The 19,962-nt window shown below is 47.3% G+C and overlaps 1 protein-coding gene across 7 annotated transcripts in view; it reads left to right on the top strand.

The window, feature by feature from the left end:
* The window catches only part of adgrl1a (adhesion G protein-coupled receptor L1a), a 294,832-nt gene that overhangs the window by 236,503 nt on the left and 38,367 nt on the right, over positions 1 to 19,962 (top strand). For all 7 annotated transcript variants that reach the window (XM_039772475.1, XM_039772479.1, XM_039772478.1 and 4 more), the window contains 4 exons: positions 3,604 to 3,726; positions 17,035 to 17,240; positions 18,575 to 18,748; positions 18,995 to 19,204. In XM_039772475.1, the coding sequence (XP_039628409.1) occupies positions 3,604 to 3,726; positions 17,035 to 17,240; positions 18,575 to 18,748; positions 18,995 to 19,204 (713 nt within the window). The remainder of the gene's footprint in view (positions 1 to 3,603; positions 3,727 to 17,034; positions 17,241 to 18,574; positions 18,749 to 18,994; positions 19,205 to 19,962) is intronic.

Here is a 19,962-nt window from a genome sequence, read left to right as displayed (position 1 = left end):
TGAGTTTTGTAACCTGCAGGGAGACATGCAAAAGAAAGCATTACAGAGCATTATGGGATACATAGTGTGTGAGTAAAGGCGCTATACTGCGCCCAACCCGACACTTCTTCACACTGAGGCACATGTAAAATAAAACCAGTATTTATTTCTTTCTTCACCTGTGGGGCACATCTTCCCCGTGAACCCCACAGGCAGTGCCAGTCCCAAGCACACACATAAATACCAAGCACTTTCTTCTTTGGCACCACCACCACCACCACCACTTCTCACAGACAACTTTGTCCTCCTCCACCCAACCCCGGCCGCTGAGTGCTGGTCGCTGGCTCCTTTTATAGTTCAACCCCGGAAGTGCTCCAGGTGCTTGATCACCGGGTGTGACGAACATGTTGCCCACACCGGCTCAGGAGTCCCAAACACACCACTCCAACCCAGGGGGGTGGCCATCTAGTGTCCAGGGGGTGGTATTGCACTGTCCAGGGCTGCTCCCCCTGAATATACAGTGAAGGGACGTCCCAGCTGGGCATGGACCCCGGCCGCCTGCCACAAGCGTTACTACTCAGACCCTTTGGTGTAACTTAACTAAACCATTTGCTTCATTTTCATGCAAATCACCGCCAGTCTGTGAAGCTGAGCTTCCTCTCGTGTTGTTTGAGGTGCTGAAGTCTGTGAAGTCGCCAGCCCCTCAGCTTCATCAGACGTGTTAGAGATTCTTCACAGCGGAGTGGAAAAGTGAGCTGCAGGCATCACCCGGCCTCCCTACTCATCTTCTGTCTGTCTGTCTGTCTGTCAGTCCGCCTGTCTGTCCTGTCTGTCTGCCTGCCTGCTTGTCTGTCTGTCAGTCCGCCTGTCTGTCTGTCCTGTCTGTCTGCCTGCCTGCTTGTCTGTCTGTCTGTCTGTCCTCCTGTCTGCCTCCCTGCCTGTCTGTCTGTCTGTCCAGCCTCAGAAGTACAAGGAGCATAAGCTCAAAGAAAGCAACTCTGTCACCAAAGTTAAACCGCTGAGAAAAGAGAGAAACTCACTTAGCCGCTGATAGACAATGGAGGCGAGCACGTCAGCAAAATGAATCCTGCTAGGAGACAGACCCCCAGAGTCATCCCTTTCAATTACCTGACATCTCAACATTTCAATTTCTTTTCTGACCATTTCAATAGTTTCTGAGACTTTTCACAACATGGGCTTACACAGCTAGTATGAAATAAAGATTATTATTATTTTTTTTTATTTTTATTAATTTTATTACAATCCATACAAAGCAATCAAGATTTTACAAAAAGAAACATTGAGTTAAGAACAGATCGATCCCCACCCCTGAGAGAGAGAGCAAGCCAAACGGCGTAAGATTTAAGGCTTGTAAACATACCTAAATTAATAAATTCTCTGTGCTTTATGAACTTATTTTAAAATATTACTGATTAGATCCTGCCATGTTTTGAAACAAGTCTGTACGAATCCTCTAACTGAGTATTTGATTTTTTCCAATTTCAAATAGTAAAACACATCGGTTTCCCACTGACTTAAAAGAGGAGAGTTAAAGATTATTTTAACCGCGTGTCAAGCGTCCGGCCATTCCTTCTCCGTTACCTTTAAAGCAGACTCGCTCTGATGTGTCGGTTTCCCTGGTTGGGTTTCATATTTGCATCAGGATAGGAGTGTTTAATATTTCAGATACTATTATGATTTGTTTCTCATTATTGTCTCTTTAGCATCTGACTTTATGTTGACTGTTGGGTTTGCACTGGGAGTTTGCTGAGGCATTGCATTCAAATATCCTCTTATGGTCTGTGCTTTTCCTTAATTTTTTATAAGATTTCCAAAATGAATGTTTACAAAGTTTGCATCAATTTGGGAGGTTTGAAACTCAAGGACATGGTGGCACAGTGGGTAGCGCTGCTGCCTCGCAGTGAGGAGACCCGTCTGGGTTCGCTCCCTAGGTCCTCCCTGTGAGGAGTGTGCATGTTCTCCCCGTGTCTGCGTGGGTTTCCTTCCACAGTCCAAAGACATGCAGGTCAGATGATGGATGGCGTCCTGGAGGATCTCCTCCCAGATCTGGACCAGGGCATCACTGAGCTCCTGGACAGGCTGAGGTGTCAGATGGACCGAAACATAATGTCCCACCCAGAGGTGTCAGGCGAGTGGCGGTGGGGGTCAAGGATTTCATCCCAATACTTATTGGCAGTCCTGTGGTGCCCACCATTGTCAAGCCTGTAGAGGTCTGTGTGCCCCTCCATGGATGTGCCTCCCCAGATATACCATCACTGACCCACCACCACACCGGTCAGGCTGAACGATGTCACAGGCAGCATAACGTTCTCCATGGCTTCTCCAGACCCTGTCACGCTTGTCACATGTGCTCATCTGTGATAAGCACAGGGCGCCAATGCTGGTATTCTATGCCAATCGAGCTCCACAGTGCCCACTAGAAGACGCCAGCCATATACATAATGAAGTCTGTTTCTGATTGTTTGGTCAGAAACATTCACACCAGTGGCCTGCCTGCCTGCATGCCTGCTGGAGGTCATTTTGTAGGCTCTGCCAGTGCTCAGCCTGTTCCTCCATTGGGTCCTGCTGATGGGTTAAGGACCTTCTACGAGGTGCCCTGTCCAGCTCTCCTGGACGAACTGCCTGTCTGTCTCCTGGAATCTCCTCCATGCCCTTGAGACTGTGCTGGGAGACACACAGCAAACCTTCTGGCAATGCCACGTGGTATTGATGGAGAAGTTGAACTACCTGTGCCAGCTCTGTAGGGTCCAGGTATGGCCTCATGCTACCAGCAGTGACACTGACCGGAGACAAATGCAAAACGAGTGACAAAACAGACGAGGAGGGAAAAATGTCCATGTCCTCCCTCCACGTGTTAAGCCATTCATTCCTGTTTTGGGGGGTCGTCTCATTGTTGCCCCCTCAAGTGCACCAAAGCAGCTGAAACTGATGAACGAGCCCCTCTGCTACTTCACTGAGCAGATCCACAGCCCAGGAGTGTCATGGACTTGATGCTCTACTCGGATTATAAAGTCTTCTTTTCATCGTTTTGAGCAGTTTATGCAGAGATTATTGTGATAGAAATCATGTTCAGTATTGTGTGTGTGTGTGTGTGTGTGTGTGTGTGTGTGTGTGTGTGTGTGCGTGTGTGTGCGTGTGTGTGTGCGTGTGTGTGTGTGCGTGTGTGTGTGTGTGTGTGTGTGTGTGTGTGTGTGCGTGTGTGTTCGGAAGTTCAGTCGCATCCAACCCTTTGTCACTTCATTGACGTTTTCATGCCAGGCATTTCCAGGCACGGCTGACATCTTCGTTTTCTGCTAATAAAATACAAATCCCGCTCAAGACCACCCTGGACCAGTCCTAATAAAAGATGACGCAAACCCGCAGTAAAGTAATACGATCCGTGAACAGAAACCACTTAGCTTAATTAACAGAAAGACACAGTCAACTAAACTCCTGCAGGGAGTTCATCTCAAATGCTCAATTTGTTCACAGAGATGGCGGGTGGCGCTTCAGGCTGGGCTCACCCGGCTGCCATGAGTGCGCCACTCACTGGCGTTATTTGCAATGGCTGACGCCGTTTCCAGTCATTCTTACCCGTCCTAATCCTCCCTCCTTCTCTTCTAGTTCTGGAAGTGTGGGTTCTGAACACGGAGACCGACCTGCAAGACCTCACCTTCCCGCAGTCCTTCCCCAGCGAAAGCACAATTCAGCTGTCGGCCAACACCATCAAGCAGAACAGCCGCAACGGTAAGAGACGAGTCCTCCTTCTTTATCTCTCTCTCTTTCTTTTCCTCTGTCTTTTTTGGGTCATCCTCAGTAAGATTGTCCTCGTCACTCCTCCTTTAGAAGATATGAAGAACGAGCGCGCGACCTTTCAGCTGTGTTGGAGTTGAGTGCTCTCGTAATCTGCGTGATCACCTTGTGCTGCTAATGCATGTGGCACAAATGAATGCTGGCTGTTGCTTGCCGTACGACTACACTGGAGCTGGACGTGGTGTTCCAGTTCTTTATCGTGGCCTTCCACGTCTGCTTTGGAGTTTTCCATTCTGCAAAATTTCCCTACAGCAGCAAGTCTTATGCTGTGACAAAATGGCAGCCTTGTCCGTAAAAACTACCCTGGGAAAGGAACTGAACCTTGAAAGTAACTGAGCTGGCATCAGGAGTCTCCCCTGGTGTGCGACAATAACGTTAGACATTAGAACAGTCGGGACGAGAACAGGCCATGAAGCCCAAAAAAGCTCGCCAGTCCTGTCCACTGCACATCAAGTCGAGTTGTGAAAGTCCTTAACGTCTTACTGTCCACCACACTCCCGGGTCACTCATTCCAAGTGTCTCTCATTCTTTGTGTAAAGAAAAAATTTCCAATGTTTGTGTGACGTGTACTCTTCAAAAGTTTCCAAATGTGTCCCCCCTGTGTGTCCTTGATGAACTCGTTTTAAAGTCACCGTCTCGATCTGCTGCAGTAATTCCCTTCATAATTTTAAACTCTTCAGTCAGGTCTCCTCTTCATCTTCTTTAAAGGCTCGGCTCTTTGAATCTTCCTCATCGCTCATCCCCTGTAGCTTTGAATCAGCCTGGTCGCTCTTCTCAGGACCTTCTCTTGTGCTGTTATGTCCTTTTTTGTAACCTGGAGGCCCAAACTGCACACAAGGCTCCAGATGAGGCGTCACCAGCGTGTTATAAAGCCTGAGCAGAACCTCCTGTGACTCCACATGTGAAGGCGCTATATAACCTGACATTCTGTGAGCCTTCTTAATGGTTTCTGAACACTGTCAGGACGTTGATAATGTCGAGTCCTCCTCCTCCTCCTCCTCCTCCTCCTCCTTCTTCTTCTTCTTTTTCTTCCGGCTGCTCCCGTTAGGGGTCGCCATAGCAGATCATCTTCTTCCATATCTTTCTGTCCTCGTCATCTTGTTCTGTCACCCCCACCACCTGCATGTCCTCTCTCACCACATCCATAAACCTTCTCTTAGGCCTTCCTCTTCTCCTCTTCCCTGGCAGCTCTATCCTTAGCACCCTTTTCCCAGAATACCCCTCATCTCTCCTCTGCACATGTGCAAACCCACACAATCTTGCCTCTCTGCCTTTATCTCTCAACCGTCCCACCTGAGCTGACCCTCTAATGTCCTCATTTCTAATCCTGTCCATCCTCGTCACACCCAATGCAAATCTTAGCATCTTTATCTCTGCCACCTCCAGCTCTGTCTCCTGTTTCTGGTCAGTGCCACCGTCTCCAACCCATAATTCACTACGACTCCTAAGTCCTTCTCATAAGGTGGACTCTCGATTTTCAGACCCCCATTGTGTATTCAAACCTCACATTTTGACTTCTTATATGTAATTCTTTACATGTATTGACATTAAACTTCATCTGCCGCAAATCAGCCCAAGCCTTGCTGTCCAAGTCCCTCTGTGATGATATAATGGATTCCAAATTATCTGCCAATCCACCTATTTTAGTATCATCTGCCAACTTCACCAGTTTGTTCTTTATATTCCTATCTAAATCATTTATAGATATTAAAAATAGCAGCGGCCCCCACACTGCCCCCTGCTGGTCACCACTCTTAACATCGGCCAGTTCTCATGAGGTTCCTCACACCATCACCTTCTGCTTCCTGTGTCTGAGCCAATTCTGCACCCACCCACACCCTGACCTGCCACTTCTTTTAGTCTGAACATGCAAATGCCACTCAGAAAGGGGGTCCAGCACCAAAGACAAGACAGCTGTGGGATTAGTTTAGCTCAGTCTGCTTCATCTCATGGGGCGCAAAGGGCGACCCTGCTGAGAATTACTGATGAGTCTATGGCTGTTTCTGTAATTAATCCCCTGCGGTGGGGTTTGTTCCTGCCTTGCGCCCTGTGTTGGCTGGGGTTGGCTCCGGCAGACCCCTGTGACCCTGTAGTTATGTTATAGCAGGTTGGATACTGGATGGATGGATGGATGGATGGAGCGGTTGGCCCCACAGCTTCTCCGTTTCCCTGTTTGTTGTCAAAATGTCAGTTTCCAGGTTTTACAACAAGGACGTGGGGTTGGACCTTAGAACCCAGCTGTGGGATTAGACTTACAGAGGATACTAAAAGTGGAGGGAAGCAAAACGCAGTTTAACGTTGTGGACAACAACAAGGGAGGAGCAAAAACGAGCTGGGGTTCAATTGTCCTAAATTGTAAGTAAAGGAGAGAAGATTCAGCGAGCAGTCTTGGTTGCTGTCGATGCTCCGACAAGCTGTCGCTCTTTAGAGTCAGAGCCGTGTCCAGAAAGAACGTAAAAGGGGAGGGGCTTACTGAAAGTGAGGCTGCTTCTCTTCAAAATGGAGGCCATGTTAGTGATGGCGCTTCACTCTCTTTGATTACCTGTTCTGGTACCCGTGAGACCCACACCATATTTGAGTATACGACAGTAGAAAAGTGTGACGTGCTTCATGTGAGCTAAAGGAACCTCAGCTATAAATACTGACTTGGCAGAAACGGAATTCGGGGCTTACTTTGACTCGGCGTTCTCACCATCTAAGCAGTTTGCAGAAGTAGATAAAGGTGGAGTAGGACAGCATCGACTCGTCACACCCAATGACTCCCAGTGCGGCCATCAAAGTTCTCCAGATCTGAACTGTTAGTCCATGTGAGCTGCCCAGTTAAGGCTCAGGCACTTTGTATTCCAGACTAATTCTCGGACTCTGCAGTATGAGCACCTAAGAAAGATGGCAGGAGTTGAACCTTTCCTTTCCTTCGTAATCATTCAGAGATGACGTCCTACTTTAAAATCCGTGCTTCACCACAAGGCGGGGATCACCCCAGCCTGGCACATATTTTACATGAGAGGACGCGTAGAGCGAGGCACTCGGATGTTGAGGGGTCCACCATGCGTTTGGCAAATAGAAATCTGTTAGCAGGCCAGCGTCACCCATCTTACCGTCTCGTTCTGGGGCGGCTCCACCACCTGCTCCCGAGCCACAAGGGGTTAAGCCAGCGTAATTCGGCAGGCTGCATGTCACCCACCCCGGCCTCCTTCGGCACAGCAGTTAATCAGAGGGGGAATGAGAGGGTTTTATTGCAGATAATTAAGCGCTCTGAAAATGCTTTGTTTAATAAGAAGTGTTGGCAGATAATACTGTCTCGTCCAATTAGAATCAATGCTCCGTTTCCAGCTGATAGCGTTATTAATGCCGCTCGCTGCTAAGACTCTGAAAAGCAGGCATCATTCAGTGCCCAGAATCCTCTTTCCGCACTGAGCGCCGTGGCTGGCCCAGAGTCTTTATTCTGCTGTGTCCTTCCCATGGTGTCCACCTTTGGACGGAGCAGACAGGTGGACTTTCCTGGTTAGACCCACCAGCCGTGGAGGAGCTCAGTACCGTGGTCCACCGAGTGCCTCAGAGACAAGAGTGCACAGGCAGGAACGATCCTCACACGCCAAAACTTCACAGGCAGCCATTGTTTTGGGCAGATTTGTGGGTTCATCAGAGAAAACCCGAGACCCCAACATCTTAACAACTGGCCACGAGGAGCCAGAACTGTTGTGTGTTGGTGCAAAGAATCTGAAGCCTCCAAAAAGCCCCACAAGCAGGCCCAGACTCACAAATGGCCAAGGTGGTGTTAGTGAGGAAGCAGATGAGAATCCCACCCAGAAGGGGGGTGTACCAGAATACAATACAATACAATACAATACAATACAGTTTATTTTTGTGTAGCCCAAAATCACACAGGAAGTGCCGCAATGGGCTTTAACAGGCCCTCCCTCTTGACAGACCCCCAGCCTCGACTCTCTGAGAAGACGAGGAACAACTCCCAAAAAAAACTTGTAGGGAAAAATGGCAGAAACCTCGGGAAAGGCAGTTCACAGAGAGACCCCTTACCAGGTAGGCTGGGCATGCAGTGGGTGTCAAAAAGAAAAAGGGGGTCAATACAACAGAATATACAGAATTGAACAAATCCTCAATAGAGTATCAAAATAAAAATTTTAGAAGTACGGAGCAGAATTTAATAGTAGATGATATCCCATAATAAGATTTGGATATTTTTAGAGTCCTGGAGACCTCATCCATCAAGCTGCCTCCCCATTTGGCCAGTTCCACGGCTGAAACAGCACTGGGCCAGCCAATCCGATGAAAGGACCCCTCTTTCCCATGATTCCTGCGATCCTCCATCAGGGATGACTTTACCATAAGCAGGCAAAACAACATGGCAGGTGGGCCGTGGCACCAAGTGCCACATTTGAGGACATTTGGAGGACATTTGAATGTGTCCTGGCTCCCATTTGAGGGGTTGGCCTTGGGCAAAAATCTGATTCATTCTCAAAGTTTGAGAATCTTCTCCGTAATGTCTGCACATGTCCCTCAAGGGAGCAGATCACCGTCAACCCCTGGCTTGTACAGTGCAAAGTCAGAAAGCATTTGATGAGGTGCCACATGAGAGGTTGGGCATCAAGTTAAAAAAAGTGGGAGTTCAGGGTTAGATGGGTGCAGAATTGGCTCAGACACAGGAAGCAGAAGGTGATGGTGTGAGGAACCTCATTGGAACTGGCCGATGTTAAGAGTGGTGACCAGCAGGGGGCAGTGCTGGGGCCACTGCTATTTTTAATAAATATAAATGATTTAGATAGGAATATAAGGAACAAGCTGGTGAAGTTGGCAAATGATATCAAGAGAGGTGGATTAGCAGATAATTTGGAATCCGTTATATCATCACAGAAGGACTTGGACGGCAGACTTGTGGACAATGAAATTTAATGTCAGTTAATGTAAAGAATTACACATAAGAAGTGAGAATGTGAGGTTTGAATACACGATGAGGGTCTGAAAATCGAGAGTCCACCTTAAGAGAAGGATTGAGTAGTCGTAGTGGACTCTAAGCTATCGACTGCCCATCAGTGTTCAGAAATCATTAAGAAGGCTCACAGAATGTCAGGTGATATAGCGCCTTGACGTGTGGAGTCACAGGAGGGTCTGCTCAGGCTTTATAACACGCTGGTGAGGCCTCATCTGGAGTACGGTGGGCAGTTTGGGTCTCCAGGCTACAGAAAGGACATAACAGCACAAGAGAAGGTCCTGAGAAGAGCAAAGAGGCTGATTCAGGGCTACAGGGGATGAGCGATGAGGAAGATTAAAAGAGCTGAGCCTTTAAAGAAGATGAAGAGGAGACCTGACTGAAGAGTTTAAAATGATGAAGGGAATTACTGCAGCAGATCGAGACGGTGACTTTAAAACGAGTTCATCAAGGACACACAGGGGGACACAGCTGGGAACTTGTGAAGGTAAATTTCACACAAACATTAGGAAGTTTTTCTTTACACAAAGAACGAGAGACACTTGGAATGAGTGACCAGGGAGTGTGGTGGACAGTAAGACGTAAGGGACTTTCACAACTCGACTTGACGTGGAGGGGACAGGACTGGTGGGCTTTGTTGGGCTTCATGGCCTGTTCTCGTGTCGAGCGTTTGAATGTTCTGATGTTTAAATCTTTACAGAGGGGGGTCTCTCATGCCAGCCACTAAAGTACAAGAATCATAAGAGAACACATAGATATGGAGTAATGGACAAACAGAATAGAATCAAAAGATAATATACAATTAAATAAACACGAATAAAAATATTATTAAAACAAGGAGTGATAACGAGAAAAGAACAAAGAACATAAGAACAAGCATTTTAATCACAAGCCAGGGGAGAAACCTTGTCTTGACCGTAACACTGAACTTCATAGAGCTGCCCAGAAATGGCCTCACCCCAGACTGCTGGACCCCCAACTGTTACCTGCAGGCTTCGGCCTGCCTGGGCCCAAAATAAGAAGCTGACGTGTTTAAGTCCAAAAAAAAAGAACTTAAACCTCCAAAAACGCCTTACATGGGGAGATGGTAACCATAACACTGTGGCTTGTTGAGACGAGGCATCCCAAAGAATCTTTATAAGGTGAGAACTTATTGAATAAATGAAAAAAAGGAACAAGCGAACAAATCCCAAAACGCCATCAAGTAGCAGAACACAAGAAATAACCCACAAAATAAAAAGAAAACGAGACCTCCAAACATCTCTCAGTGACCCTCGGCCGGCACCGGACGAAGGTCAACATGGAGTTCTGCGGCTGAAAACAGGAAAAGCAGCTGTGCAAAGCAGCATAGGAAAGACGAGCAGGACAGGACAGGACAGGATGGGGCACAGGCCATGGGAGCGAATCGTGACGCAGCTTCCTTCCTTCCTTACTTCCTTCCTTCCCTCCTTCCTTCCTTTCAGGTGTTCCTTTCATTTCTTTGTGACACGAGACCACAAGGATTTGACTTGCTGCTGTGTGTCAGGATCAGTCAGAGAGGAGAGGAGAGGAGAGCCTGATGGCTCGCCGTCCACACCCTGAAGAGCTCAAGTGGTTTATATAGCGCCCTTCACCGAGGACAGGCACAGAGTGCTTATGTCGACAAAACTAAAACGGCGTAACCAAACAAACGAGTTAACGTCTGTCAGCGTGCACGTGTGACGTCTAAGAAAACACAATTCCCAAGCGGCGTGCCTGTGTGCCATCCAAAGAGGTCAAACTTCGCAGATGACGATTTTTAGTTTTTTGTTGTTCATGGCTCTCCTTTGTCTCTTGTAACAGTTGGCACGATGGCTACAGGGTGGTACACATCCTGGATGGGAAGCCATTACCTTGTGACAGAGCCGTGGCTGAGAGCTGTAAACCCCCAGGTCACTAGATGGCAGCGGCAGGGAGCCAGGCTATCACAAGGGCTTCTGGGAATTGTAGTTTGAGGTGAAACTCCTAGAGGCAAAGTAAAATGGCAGCGCGAGTCTGAGCTTACAAGGAGCTGGGAAAGGAGAAGAGGCGGGGGGTTTCACCCAGCCAAGAGGAAGAGGAGGCCATTGTTAAGATTTGACCTTGATCTTTGTGAATTGTTTCTGAATTTCTTTTTCCCTGCGATTTTTTGTATTCTTTATTAAGGTTTTGAAAAGTGTAGAACTTATTGTCTACTGTTATTTAGATTTGGGAGGTGTGTCTGTTTTATATATCCTTTGCGTTTTTAAAACTTGATGCAGCATCACATTTTTATTTAGTTGGCTGTGCTGTTGTAGTTAAGGCTTTGGTCTTCCTGTCCCACTACTGACACCACTGTGTGACCCTGCGCAAGTCACCTCACCTGCCTGTGCTCCAGTTGGTCAAACGTAAGAAACAGAACCAATTGTATCGCAGATATCGTAAGTCGCCTCGGGTAAAGACATCGCCCAAGTAATAATTAAAGGAATACTGTTCAGCTTTGGTTGCTATGACGCCACTCAGCCACATCATGTGACATTATTGTTATGATCCAAACCCAGAACAGGAGCACAAAAAGCCAGGCCTACTGTCCACAGTGTATATACACCCTTGGGGCCTAGCCCCAAACTCAAACGGCAGGCTTCTTGCCTGCGCAGGCCCAAAAATGGGGCTCAGGCTTTTAGGTTCATGAAACCTCTGGTCCCAGGACAGCAAAGTAAGTCATCAACACAAAAAACAAACGTCAGATTCATGATCTGCAGTACTGGAAACACCCAACTGGGGTGAAAGAAGACACCAAATGAACAAGGGAGACGTAGAAAAGTTACAAATAAAAAGTTCAGTTTGACAGCAAAGAGGCAGGCAAGCAATCTGTGAATCGGCCCTGGAGTGCCAGTCCTGCTTTCTTCTAAGTGGCGTTTTATTTTCATTTTTTTGATGGAGTATCCTGAGTCATTTTTACTTTTTTTTTTAACAGACTTTGCTTCTGTTTGTTATTTTTAAATTGGATGTTAGTTTTAATCCAAAAAATTAAAAAGTATGTTTCCATTTGACCGTGAATGCCACGTTTGTTTCCTTTTTGGGCACCACCACCATTCATTTTGTGTTGTCAGTTGGCATGACAACCTTACCCAGAATCCTGCAGGCTGCGTGTCTTGTGATGTCATCGGCCCAACCGAGGTCAGCCTGAGTGTTTCCGCATTAGCCGAGCCTGGGATATTCTGATTGTCCAGGGGAGCTCGTCTTCTGGGCCGGGGGCCTTGACGAAAGATCCAGTTGACTTCCTGCTTCCAACACTTTGCACACATCGTTTGACTGCCCCGCTCACCTCTCGTTTGTCAAATTTCTTGCACTGTGAATTAGTTCGCCTATTGCAGCTAGCGTGTTTGTGTTGCTGAGCCACAAGCAGAGAGCGTGAAGGATGGCTTGTGCAGACCTTTGCCAGTTTACCGATCTTTTCAGTTGTGGTGTCCAGGCTGGCGTGAGACACAGAGATCTCACACATGGCGTTGCTTCTCCATGAACTCCTCACCCCTTTTAATGGCTTCCTGAGAATGAACACGGCAGGGCTGACCACAAAATGAAGCGCCAGCCCATCCAGTATCACCTACGCCAGGGCAGGCCCGTATAGTAAAAGGAAACAGCTGGCACCGGGAAGCGGTCCGTGTGACGCACATGCGTCCTGCAGATAACCAAAGCGAGGCAGCTGCGTGTTCCGTCTCGCTGGCGTTCGCCTGAGGAGGCCACGTTTTAAGTGTACCCGCAGTCAGCCACTTAAGAGTGGCACATTTAATGTGACGGGTCTATTGTGCCCACTTTTAAGTCCATTTGCAACCGGACTTCTTTTTTTATCCTCTCTTTCTTCTTCCTGTTATTTATTTTATTTTATCATTATTTTATTTTTTTTGTTCGGCGGCAGGCTGCACGACGGCACGGCCCTAATGAACGGTTTTCTGTCAATGTTCTCGACTGAGCCAGACAGCGCTGCCACTCAAACTACATTTGCTGAAGTCAAGCTTTTCAAAAGCCTGGCCGCGTTTGATATAAAAGCTTATTGAGTGAATAACAATCTGTGTTGGCTGGCAGGTCTGCAGAAAATTGCTCTCGTCTCCAGGGTAACACTCACTTCTCAAAATGCAAACTTTTTCTCGAGGAGGAAAGCAGAGCAATAAAAGTGCATTAGGCCGCTTTTGAAAGCGCTGAGCGCTGCCTAAGTGGGGCGAGCGACTTTTCAAGTCAAAGCTGTTTGCACTTTGCTAAAATGTGCCAGGCTTGGGGGTGTTTGGGCCCTGGCAGGCGCTTGTAGATCTGCAGTGGGGCTTCTTCACCCCGATCTGCGCTTGAGACTCCCTCTGAAAGGCGCTATATGGCACGAGAAAGCACGCAGTCCATACAGAGGGGACCCTTAGATGTCCCTGTAAACGAAGCACAAGCCAGGCCTAAAGGTTAGGTGAGCTCTGCATAGACTGAGTACAAAGTCATGAACACGGGTTTCGTGTGTCGTTTGAACGAGGGCGGTAGAGCCAGCCAAGAGATGGGCAAGGTGGTGCAGGAGGCGGCCTCAGGGGACCAGAAGTGATGTCAGCGGGAGAAAGAGAAGAGAGGCACCAGGCGGCAGCACCAACCCTCGTCTCAGGCTGGAATTACCTGAGGTCGACTCCTAGGACCACCAGCGTGGCATCCCTCACTGGCATCTCCCACCAGGTCAGTCGGGCTCTGGTGGCAAGGATTAGCACTGCTGGTGTCACAGCTGACTCGGGGTGACAACGGGCCATTCAGCGCAGTGTGTCTGTCGAGATCAGAAGGTCCCTGCTGTCTGCCACACTCCCGGCTCACTTATTTCATGGGACGTTGCGTTTCCGCACCTCAAGGACGTTGTTTTCGGGAAACCAATGGGTTGACTTATGGTCACCTGGCCACTTCCACGTATCGCGTTGCCATCACTCAACAGAAAATGTCACCTTTGTGTAAAACATGAGTCATACATAGAAGAATGGTGTGGTGTGAAGTGAGGCGTCTCTGGGACTTCGCACCTTATTGACTCGAATGTGGCGGGGAGGTTACTGCTTCAGTGCAGCGCATGGCGTGGCACACCAGAGGGGGAAGCAGCACAAAGTGTGAGGCTCCATTGTCACTGGCAACTCTCCAAAGTCCAGGCTAACGGGTTTGTAAGATGGCACGAATGCTTCTGGTCAACCAATCAGGACACTCCACCGCCCGATTACTCCTGATTGACTTAAAGTAGGAGCCAAGAAAAGTGCCAGGAAGTTCATAAGGCCCGGACTCCGGCTGTGCCAATGCTACAATGACTTTCTGCTTGCCGGGAGACCACCTGGTGGTCCTTTGCGTGAAGTAAGCTCTTCCATCTCTTACCGTGTCCAGCCACGTTCTTGTTGAAGGGCCGCCATCCTAAGCCCCTGGTCATTTTAAATCCTTGAATCGAGTCACCTCTTCGACTCCAGCCGCTCCTCCTCAGGCGCTGCTCCTCAGCGAAGTCAGGAGTTTCATTTCATATCTGAGCAGTTCCTGTGCAGATTTATTTGCTGTAATCGATTAATTTACCTGTCGAGCTTTTGTTGAGACGAGTGAAGTTCTGCCTCTCCCGTTATCTATGAAGGGGCTCGAAACTCCCTGAAAAGGTAAAAATGAAAAGCCTTCCTTAGAAATCAGTCCCCTTCATAGCATCCCATCTCCCATCCTCCGCCCGCCTTTCTTAGTGCGACTGGAGCCCCCCGTGTTGTTTTCCTGGAGTTTTTCCAAGGCAGCAAATCTTCTTCCCTTCCATCTCAGTTTTTAGTTTCGGGAACAAGAAGAAGTCACGGGGTGTGAGATGTGCAGGGGGGGTGAAGCACAACCACGTCAGTATTTGGGCAAAGGACGTGGTGTTGGCAGGTGGGCTCCCATCTCAGGGTGGGCTGCATCTCCCGACATTTTGCATTCGTATTCACAGTATAGAAAACGTATTGGAATCATGAAAAAAATTCGACCTCGAGATTTTGACGAATCTCGACACTTTAGACCTTCCTGAGTCTGAGAATACCATTTTGGAAATTCTGTCTGCCTGTGAGTAAACGCTTGCCCCTCGGCCAATGGCATTTTGTACACCTGATTTATACCAAAAATAAGGAATCCTACCAACTTTTGGGCAACGTCGACAACCGAAGCGTACGAGGGACGTTCAAAAAGCTTCCGCGCTTTGTTTAACTCTATTTCTGAAGAATTTCAAAATCACTTCTCTACGTTGTCACCTTCGTTTGTGAAGCGGGCACATGCCAGTCTCAGACCCGACCAGTCGCTGCTCCTCCCGCCTTCACCGTGTCCAACAAAAGTGTAAAAGTGCGCCAACGTTTTGAACGGCCCTCGCACTTGAACTGAATGTTTCACGTAAGCTGTGGTGATAATTACCTTTAGGGGATTCAGATTACTTTGTAGAGATAATTATAACGATAAAAAGCAAAGCAGATATGAAATTTGAGAAAAGCGACTCAACTGGAAGTGAACAACATTCAGAATTTTTTGTATCGTTGAAATATAAATGCGTACACGATATGTAAAGCTGTATTCAATATAACGCACATTCTTTCAGTAACTATTATTCATTTTATTTTAATTTATACATCATGTGTAATGTGAACACACCATGTAAATATAAAGATGTAATGGGAACAGTAAGCTCCTACGTCCCCGTCGCGTTCCTGTTAAAACATTTAATTTTAGGATTTTTTTTTTATTATTTCCACCATCATTATCATAATTAAATGGAGCTAAATGCAATTTAACTGATTAGCAATTTATTGCAACGACTATTATATAATACTAACATTTTCTCTATGAGGGCGGCACGGTGGCGCAGTGGGTAGCGCTGCTGCCTCGCAGTTAGGAGACCCTCAAGGGTTCGCTTCCCGGGTCCTCCCTGCATGGAGTTTGCTTGTTCTCCCCGTGTTTCCTCCCACAGTCCAAAGACATGCAGGTGAGGTGTACTGGCAATCCTAAATTGTCCCTAGTGGGGGTGAGTGTGCCCTGCGGTGGGCTGATGCCCTGCTCGGGGTTTTTTTTCTTGCCTTGCCCCCTACGTTGGCTGGGATTGGCTCCAGCAGACCCCCGTGACCCTGTAGTTAGGATATAGCGGGTTGGATGATTATTCATCAAAAGATGATAAAGAGGGTCCAGGAAAAGGAGTACAAATAAGTGTAATCGCTACGCTTTCTACCCGCTGCTGTCAGATTTGACTTGATGATGACCCTGCCTACGCTCTCCTGCCCGCTTAGACGAGCACAGAACGGAACGGCAGGCCGCACAGCCGTTCACCCCGACTGCGCCACCACTGCTGACTTTGGCCCGATGGATGGTTTTAAGCCAGGAATCAAAGTCTTTTCCCGACCTCGGCAGTGAGAGGTGAGCATTTAAATATCAAGTTGGTTACAGACGTGTGGGCACCGTGCCCATCGTGCGCTAGACGCAGAGCGTCAAGGCAGTAAAATATTTCGATTGCCGATGCCAATTACAAAGCCTCTCTCCGGCTCTTTTTGATTTCCTGCCCTTATTTAAATCCCAATCATTCCCTCCTTCATGTTCACTAAACGCGATTCATCCGTGAGCATGTTCAAGTGCCAGCGCCTTACTTTTATGGATTCCACTTACCATTTCAAAAGACAGGAGGCAAGAGAAAGGAGGCGCCCACTCAAGTTCACAAAGTTCAGGGATAAGTCACTTGCAGGAAGCCGAGGGCGCACGCCACGCCGCGCCGCGCCACTTCAGGAGTTTCTTATCACAAGGAGGGCCTCCCTGCTGTTTGCTGGGCTGTGGGGCTTCATTTGATGCTTTGACGTTTCTAGCTCGGGCTTCTCCTGTTCGCAGTCCACTCCATTCACTCGATTCCTGTGACCGGCTATCAAGACGCACAAAAGGAGGAGCGGGCTTCCAACAAATTCAACGCCAAAGATCAGACCTGCCCTCAATTGTGGGCCTTACATGAACATGAAAAATAATAATTCAGAAATGAACAAAACAAAATGAAAAACCCCTGGTGGTAACACAACCGATTTCTTCTCTCTATCTTTCTGTTAATGCATTGCTATCTTCTCGCCTGCGCGGCTTTGACTCCTGCTCCACTGCTTCCCACCTCCTGCTATGGTTTCCTTTCTTCCTTGTTCTTGCTGTTCTTTACTTTCAGACTTTAGAATTAACAATAAATTACTGAGTAATGTGCTCCCTTGTTGGTGGTCCCAATACAGTGGGTGCAAAACTGTACCAAGCGTCTTATTCTGCCATAAAGCATCACGTGGGCAGCACTGGGGCTCATCACTCGGGTCTTGCAGGTGTCGTCAAAGTGGTGTTCCTGCTCTACAAGAACCTGGGCGGCTTCTTATCCACTGAAAATGCCACTGTCAAGATGGACCTGGACAATGGAAACCCTACCAAAGGCCTGGTGGTCAACTCACAGATCATCTCAGCCTCCATCAACAAGGAGTCCAGCCGTGTCTTCCTGACGGATCCCGTCCTGTTCACACTGCAGCACTTGAAGGTACTGACGCATGTCTTGAATTATAGCCATGAAGCTGGGGCTCGCTATGGCCGATTAGTAATAGTGTCTGTCCAGAAGACAGTCCACCTAGTGGGACAGACACGTGGAAAGGTAGGAATTGTAAAGTATACTCTGAAAATGAGTTAGAGTAGTATACCGTGGAGTGGAGATGAGCTGAGAAGTTTGTGTCAAATGCACAGTAAACAGCTGGTCATACTGGACAACGAAAATGTTAGTCTGCATGTTCTTCTCACCGTCAGAGGATGGATGGATAGATAGATAGATAGATAGATAGATAGATAGATAGATAGATAGATAGATAGATAGATAGATAGATAGATAGATAGATAGATAGAGTGAAAGGCACTATATGATAGATAGATAGATAGATAAAATTGCAACACCAAGAAAGATGTGAGATATCTATGTGACATTTACATGGCAGATCACTTATGACACATGGGTCACCAGAACAGAAGCACAGCTCGGTGACACGTGCTCTTTGCACTTTAATCATTTTTGTTGTATTCCCCATTAGTGAATTTAAGCACTTGCACATGGTCTGGTATGGACACGAAGCTGTTGGATGTATAAAGGTCCTCTGTGGTACCCAATAATGGCTGTCATTCCTAAGTTTCCCAAACATGTTCACAAGGTAATAAATCTTTTCACGTAGAGTCCAGGGAGGAAGAGGCACATGGCAGTCATCCAGGAGCTGTCGAACATTTTGTGCCACATGTGCCTGGGCATTGTCTTAGCCTTAGCCTCCAACACCTCTGTGATGTATCGCTGGCCAGTCGAGGTACCAGTAATGAGTAACAGAAGTGGAACCCGGTGGCATTGTGCAAGATAACACGTGCTGCTAGACCCATAATGGCGCTGTAGACCGTGTTGCCTCCAGGAGCCTCTCGCCGTGATGTCTCTATACATTAATGTGCCCATTGTGAAACAGTAAATTGAACTGGAACTCATTCAAAAACATAATACAATGCCATTGTTGGTGTTCATGGCACCACTACTGTCGCAGATTTTTGTGGCTGAGGGTCAATGGCTTGAAAGCAAGAAAGCTTCACATGTCCACAGCACACTGGCTCTTATTGCAGAAATGCCCCTGGAAATTATTGCTGTCCTCCTACCATCCATTCCCCAGTGTACTCCAGAGTTTTGCAATAGGCTGCGGTCCTTGTGCAGTGTGACCTCACTGATTTATTGTCCTGGTGATCTAACTGCAAGGTCACCAAGTGTCCTTTTGCCATCCCTGTATCATTTATTTTGTGATGCTAACCAATGGTGTGCTTGTGGCCTCTGCATTTACTGACCCCTCTCCTACACAGCTGGAGAACCACTTCAGTCCCAACTGCTCGTTCTGGAACTACTCTGAGAGGTCTATGATGGGGCAGTGGTCCACACAAGGATGCCGGATGGTTGAGAGCAACAAGACCCACACCACCTGCGCCTGTAGCCATCTCACCAACTTTGCTGTGCTCATGGCCCATCGGGATCCCGTGGTAGGTGAAGCTGGCGTCTTGTGTACCCCATAGTGAGTTTACTGCCCTCTGATGTTTCAGTGTTACATAATGTCCCAAGCTGCCCATTTTCCAGAATGTTTCATTGATAGTGTGTGTTGACAAGTAGTCCAAGGTGGGTCTGGGTCTCCCCTTCTGGTTGATGTGTCCTCTGTTTAATGTATCCTTCAGTCTCGCCTCTTTCTGTTCTCCTCATGCCTCTTATGTGTCTTTTTTATCTGTCTGCAGTATCCTGGCCGAATGCACCCACTTATCCTCTTTGTCATCACTTGGGTGGGCATCGTCATCTCCCTAGTCTGCTTAGCGATCTGCATCTCCACTTTCTGCTTTCTCCGAGGACTGCAGACGGATCGAAACACCATCCACAAGAACCTCTGCATCAACCTCTTCATCGCTGAGCTACTCTTCCTCATCGGCATTGACAAAACCGATTACAGTGTAAGTATCATCTGTTCCATCCATTCATTGGCACATGACTCATGTGAAAGAAGGCCACATGCAAGCCCTGGGGGTGAGGTTCGTGCCACCTGTACCCCAGTTCTGCCAGCCAACCTGGGGATACATTTTAAAGGAAGAAGAATCTTCATGACTGGTGCAGTGAGTGACATTGGAGGTTATCAGGGTACTGAGAAGGACAGATTGGTAGCACCGTCTGGGCACATTCTACCAGACCACTGGCATGAGTCTAAGCAGGGGGATTAGGGGAACAACCTGGAGGTATTGGTCCACTTCTATCTATCTATCTATCTATCTATCTATCTATCTATCTATCTATCTATCTATCTATCTATCTATCTATCTATCTATCTATCTATCTATCTATCTATCTATTATACCGTGCCTTTCATATCTATCTATCTATCTATCTATCTACAGTATCTATCTATCTATCTATCTATCTATTATATAGTGCCTTTCATATCTATCTATCTATCTATCTATCTATCTATCTATCTATCTATCTATCTATCTATCTATCTATCTATCTATTATATAGTGCCTTTCATCTATCTATCTATCTATCTATCTATCTATCTATCTATCTATCTATCTATCTATCTATCTATCTATCTATTATATAGTGCCTTTCACATCTATCTATCTATCTATCTATCTATCTATCTATCTATCTATCTATCTATCTATCTATCTATCAGTTATATAGTGCCGTTCACATCTATCTCATTTACTCAGCA

Source organism: Polypterus senegalus, chromosome 12 (genome assembly GCF_016835505.1).
Source record: "Polypterus senegalus isolate Bchr_013 chromosome 12, ASM1683550v1, whole genome shotgun sequence".
NCBI classification, from domain to species: domain Eukaryota; kingdom Metazoa; phylum Chordata; class Cladistia; order Polypteriformes; family Polypteridae; genus Polypterus; species Polypterus senegalus.
Note: the sequence above shows the minus strand (reverse complement) of the source record. Positions and strands in the feature narration are given on the sequence as shown.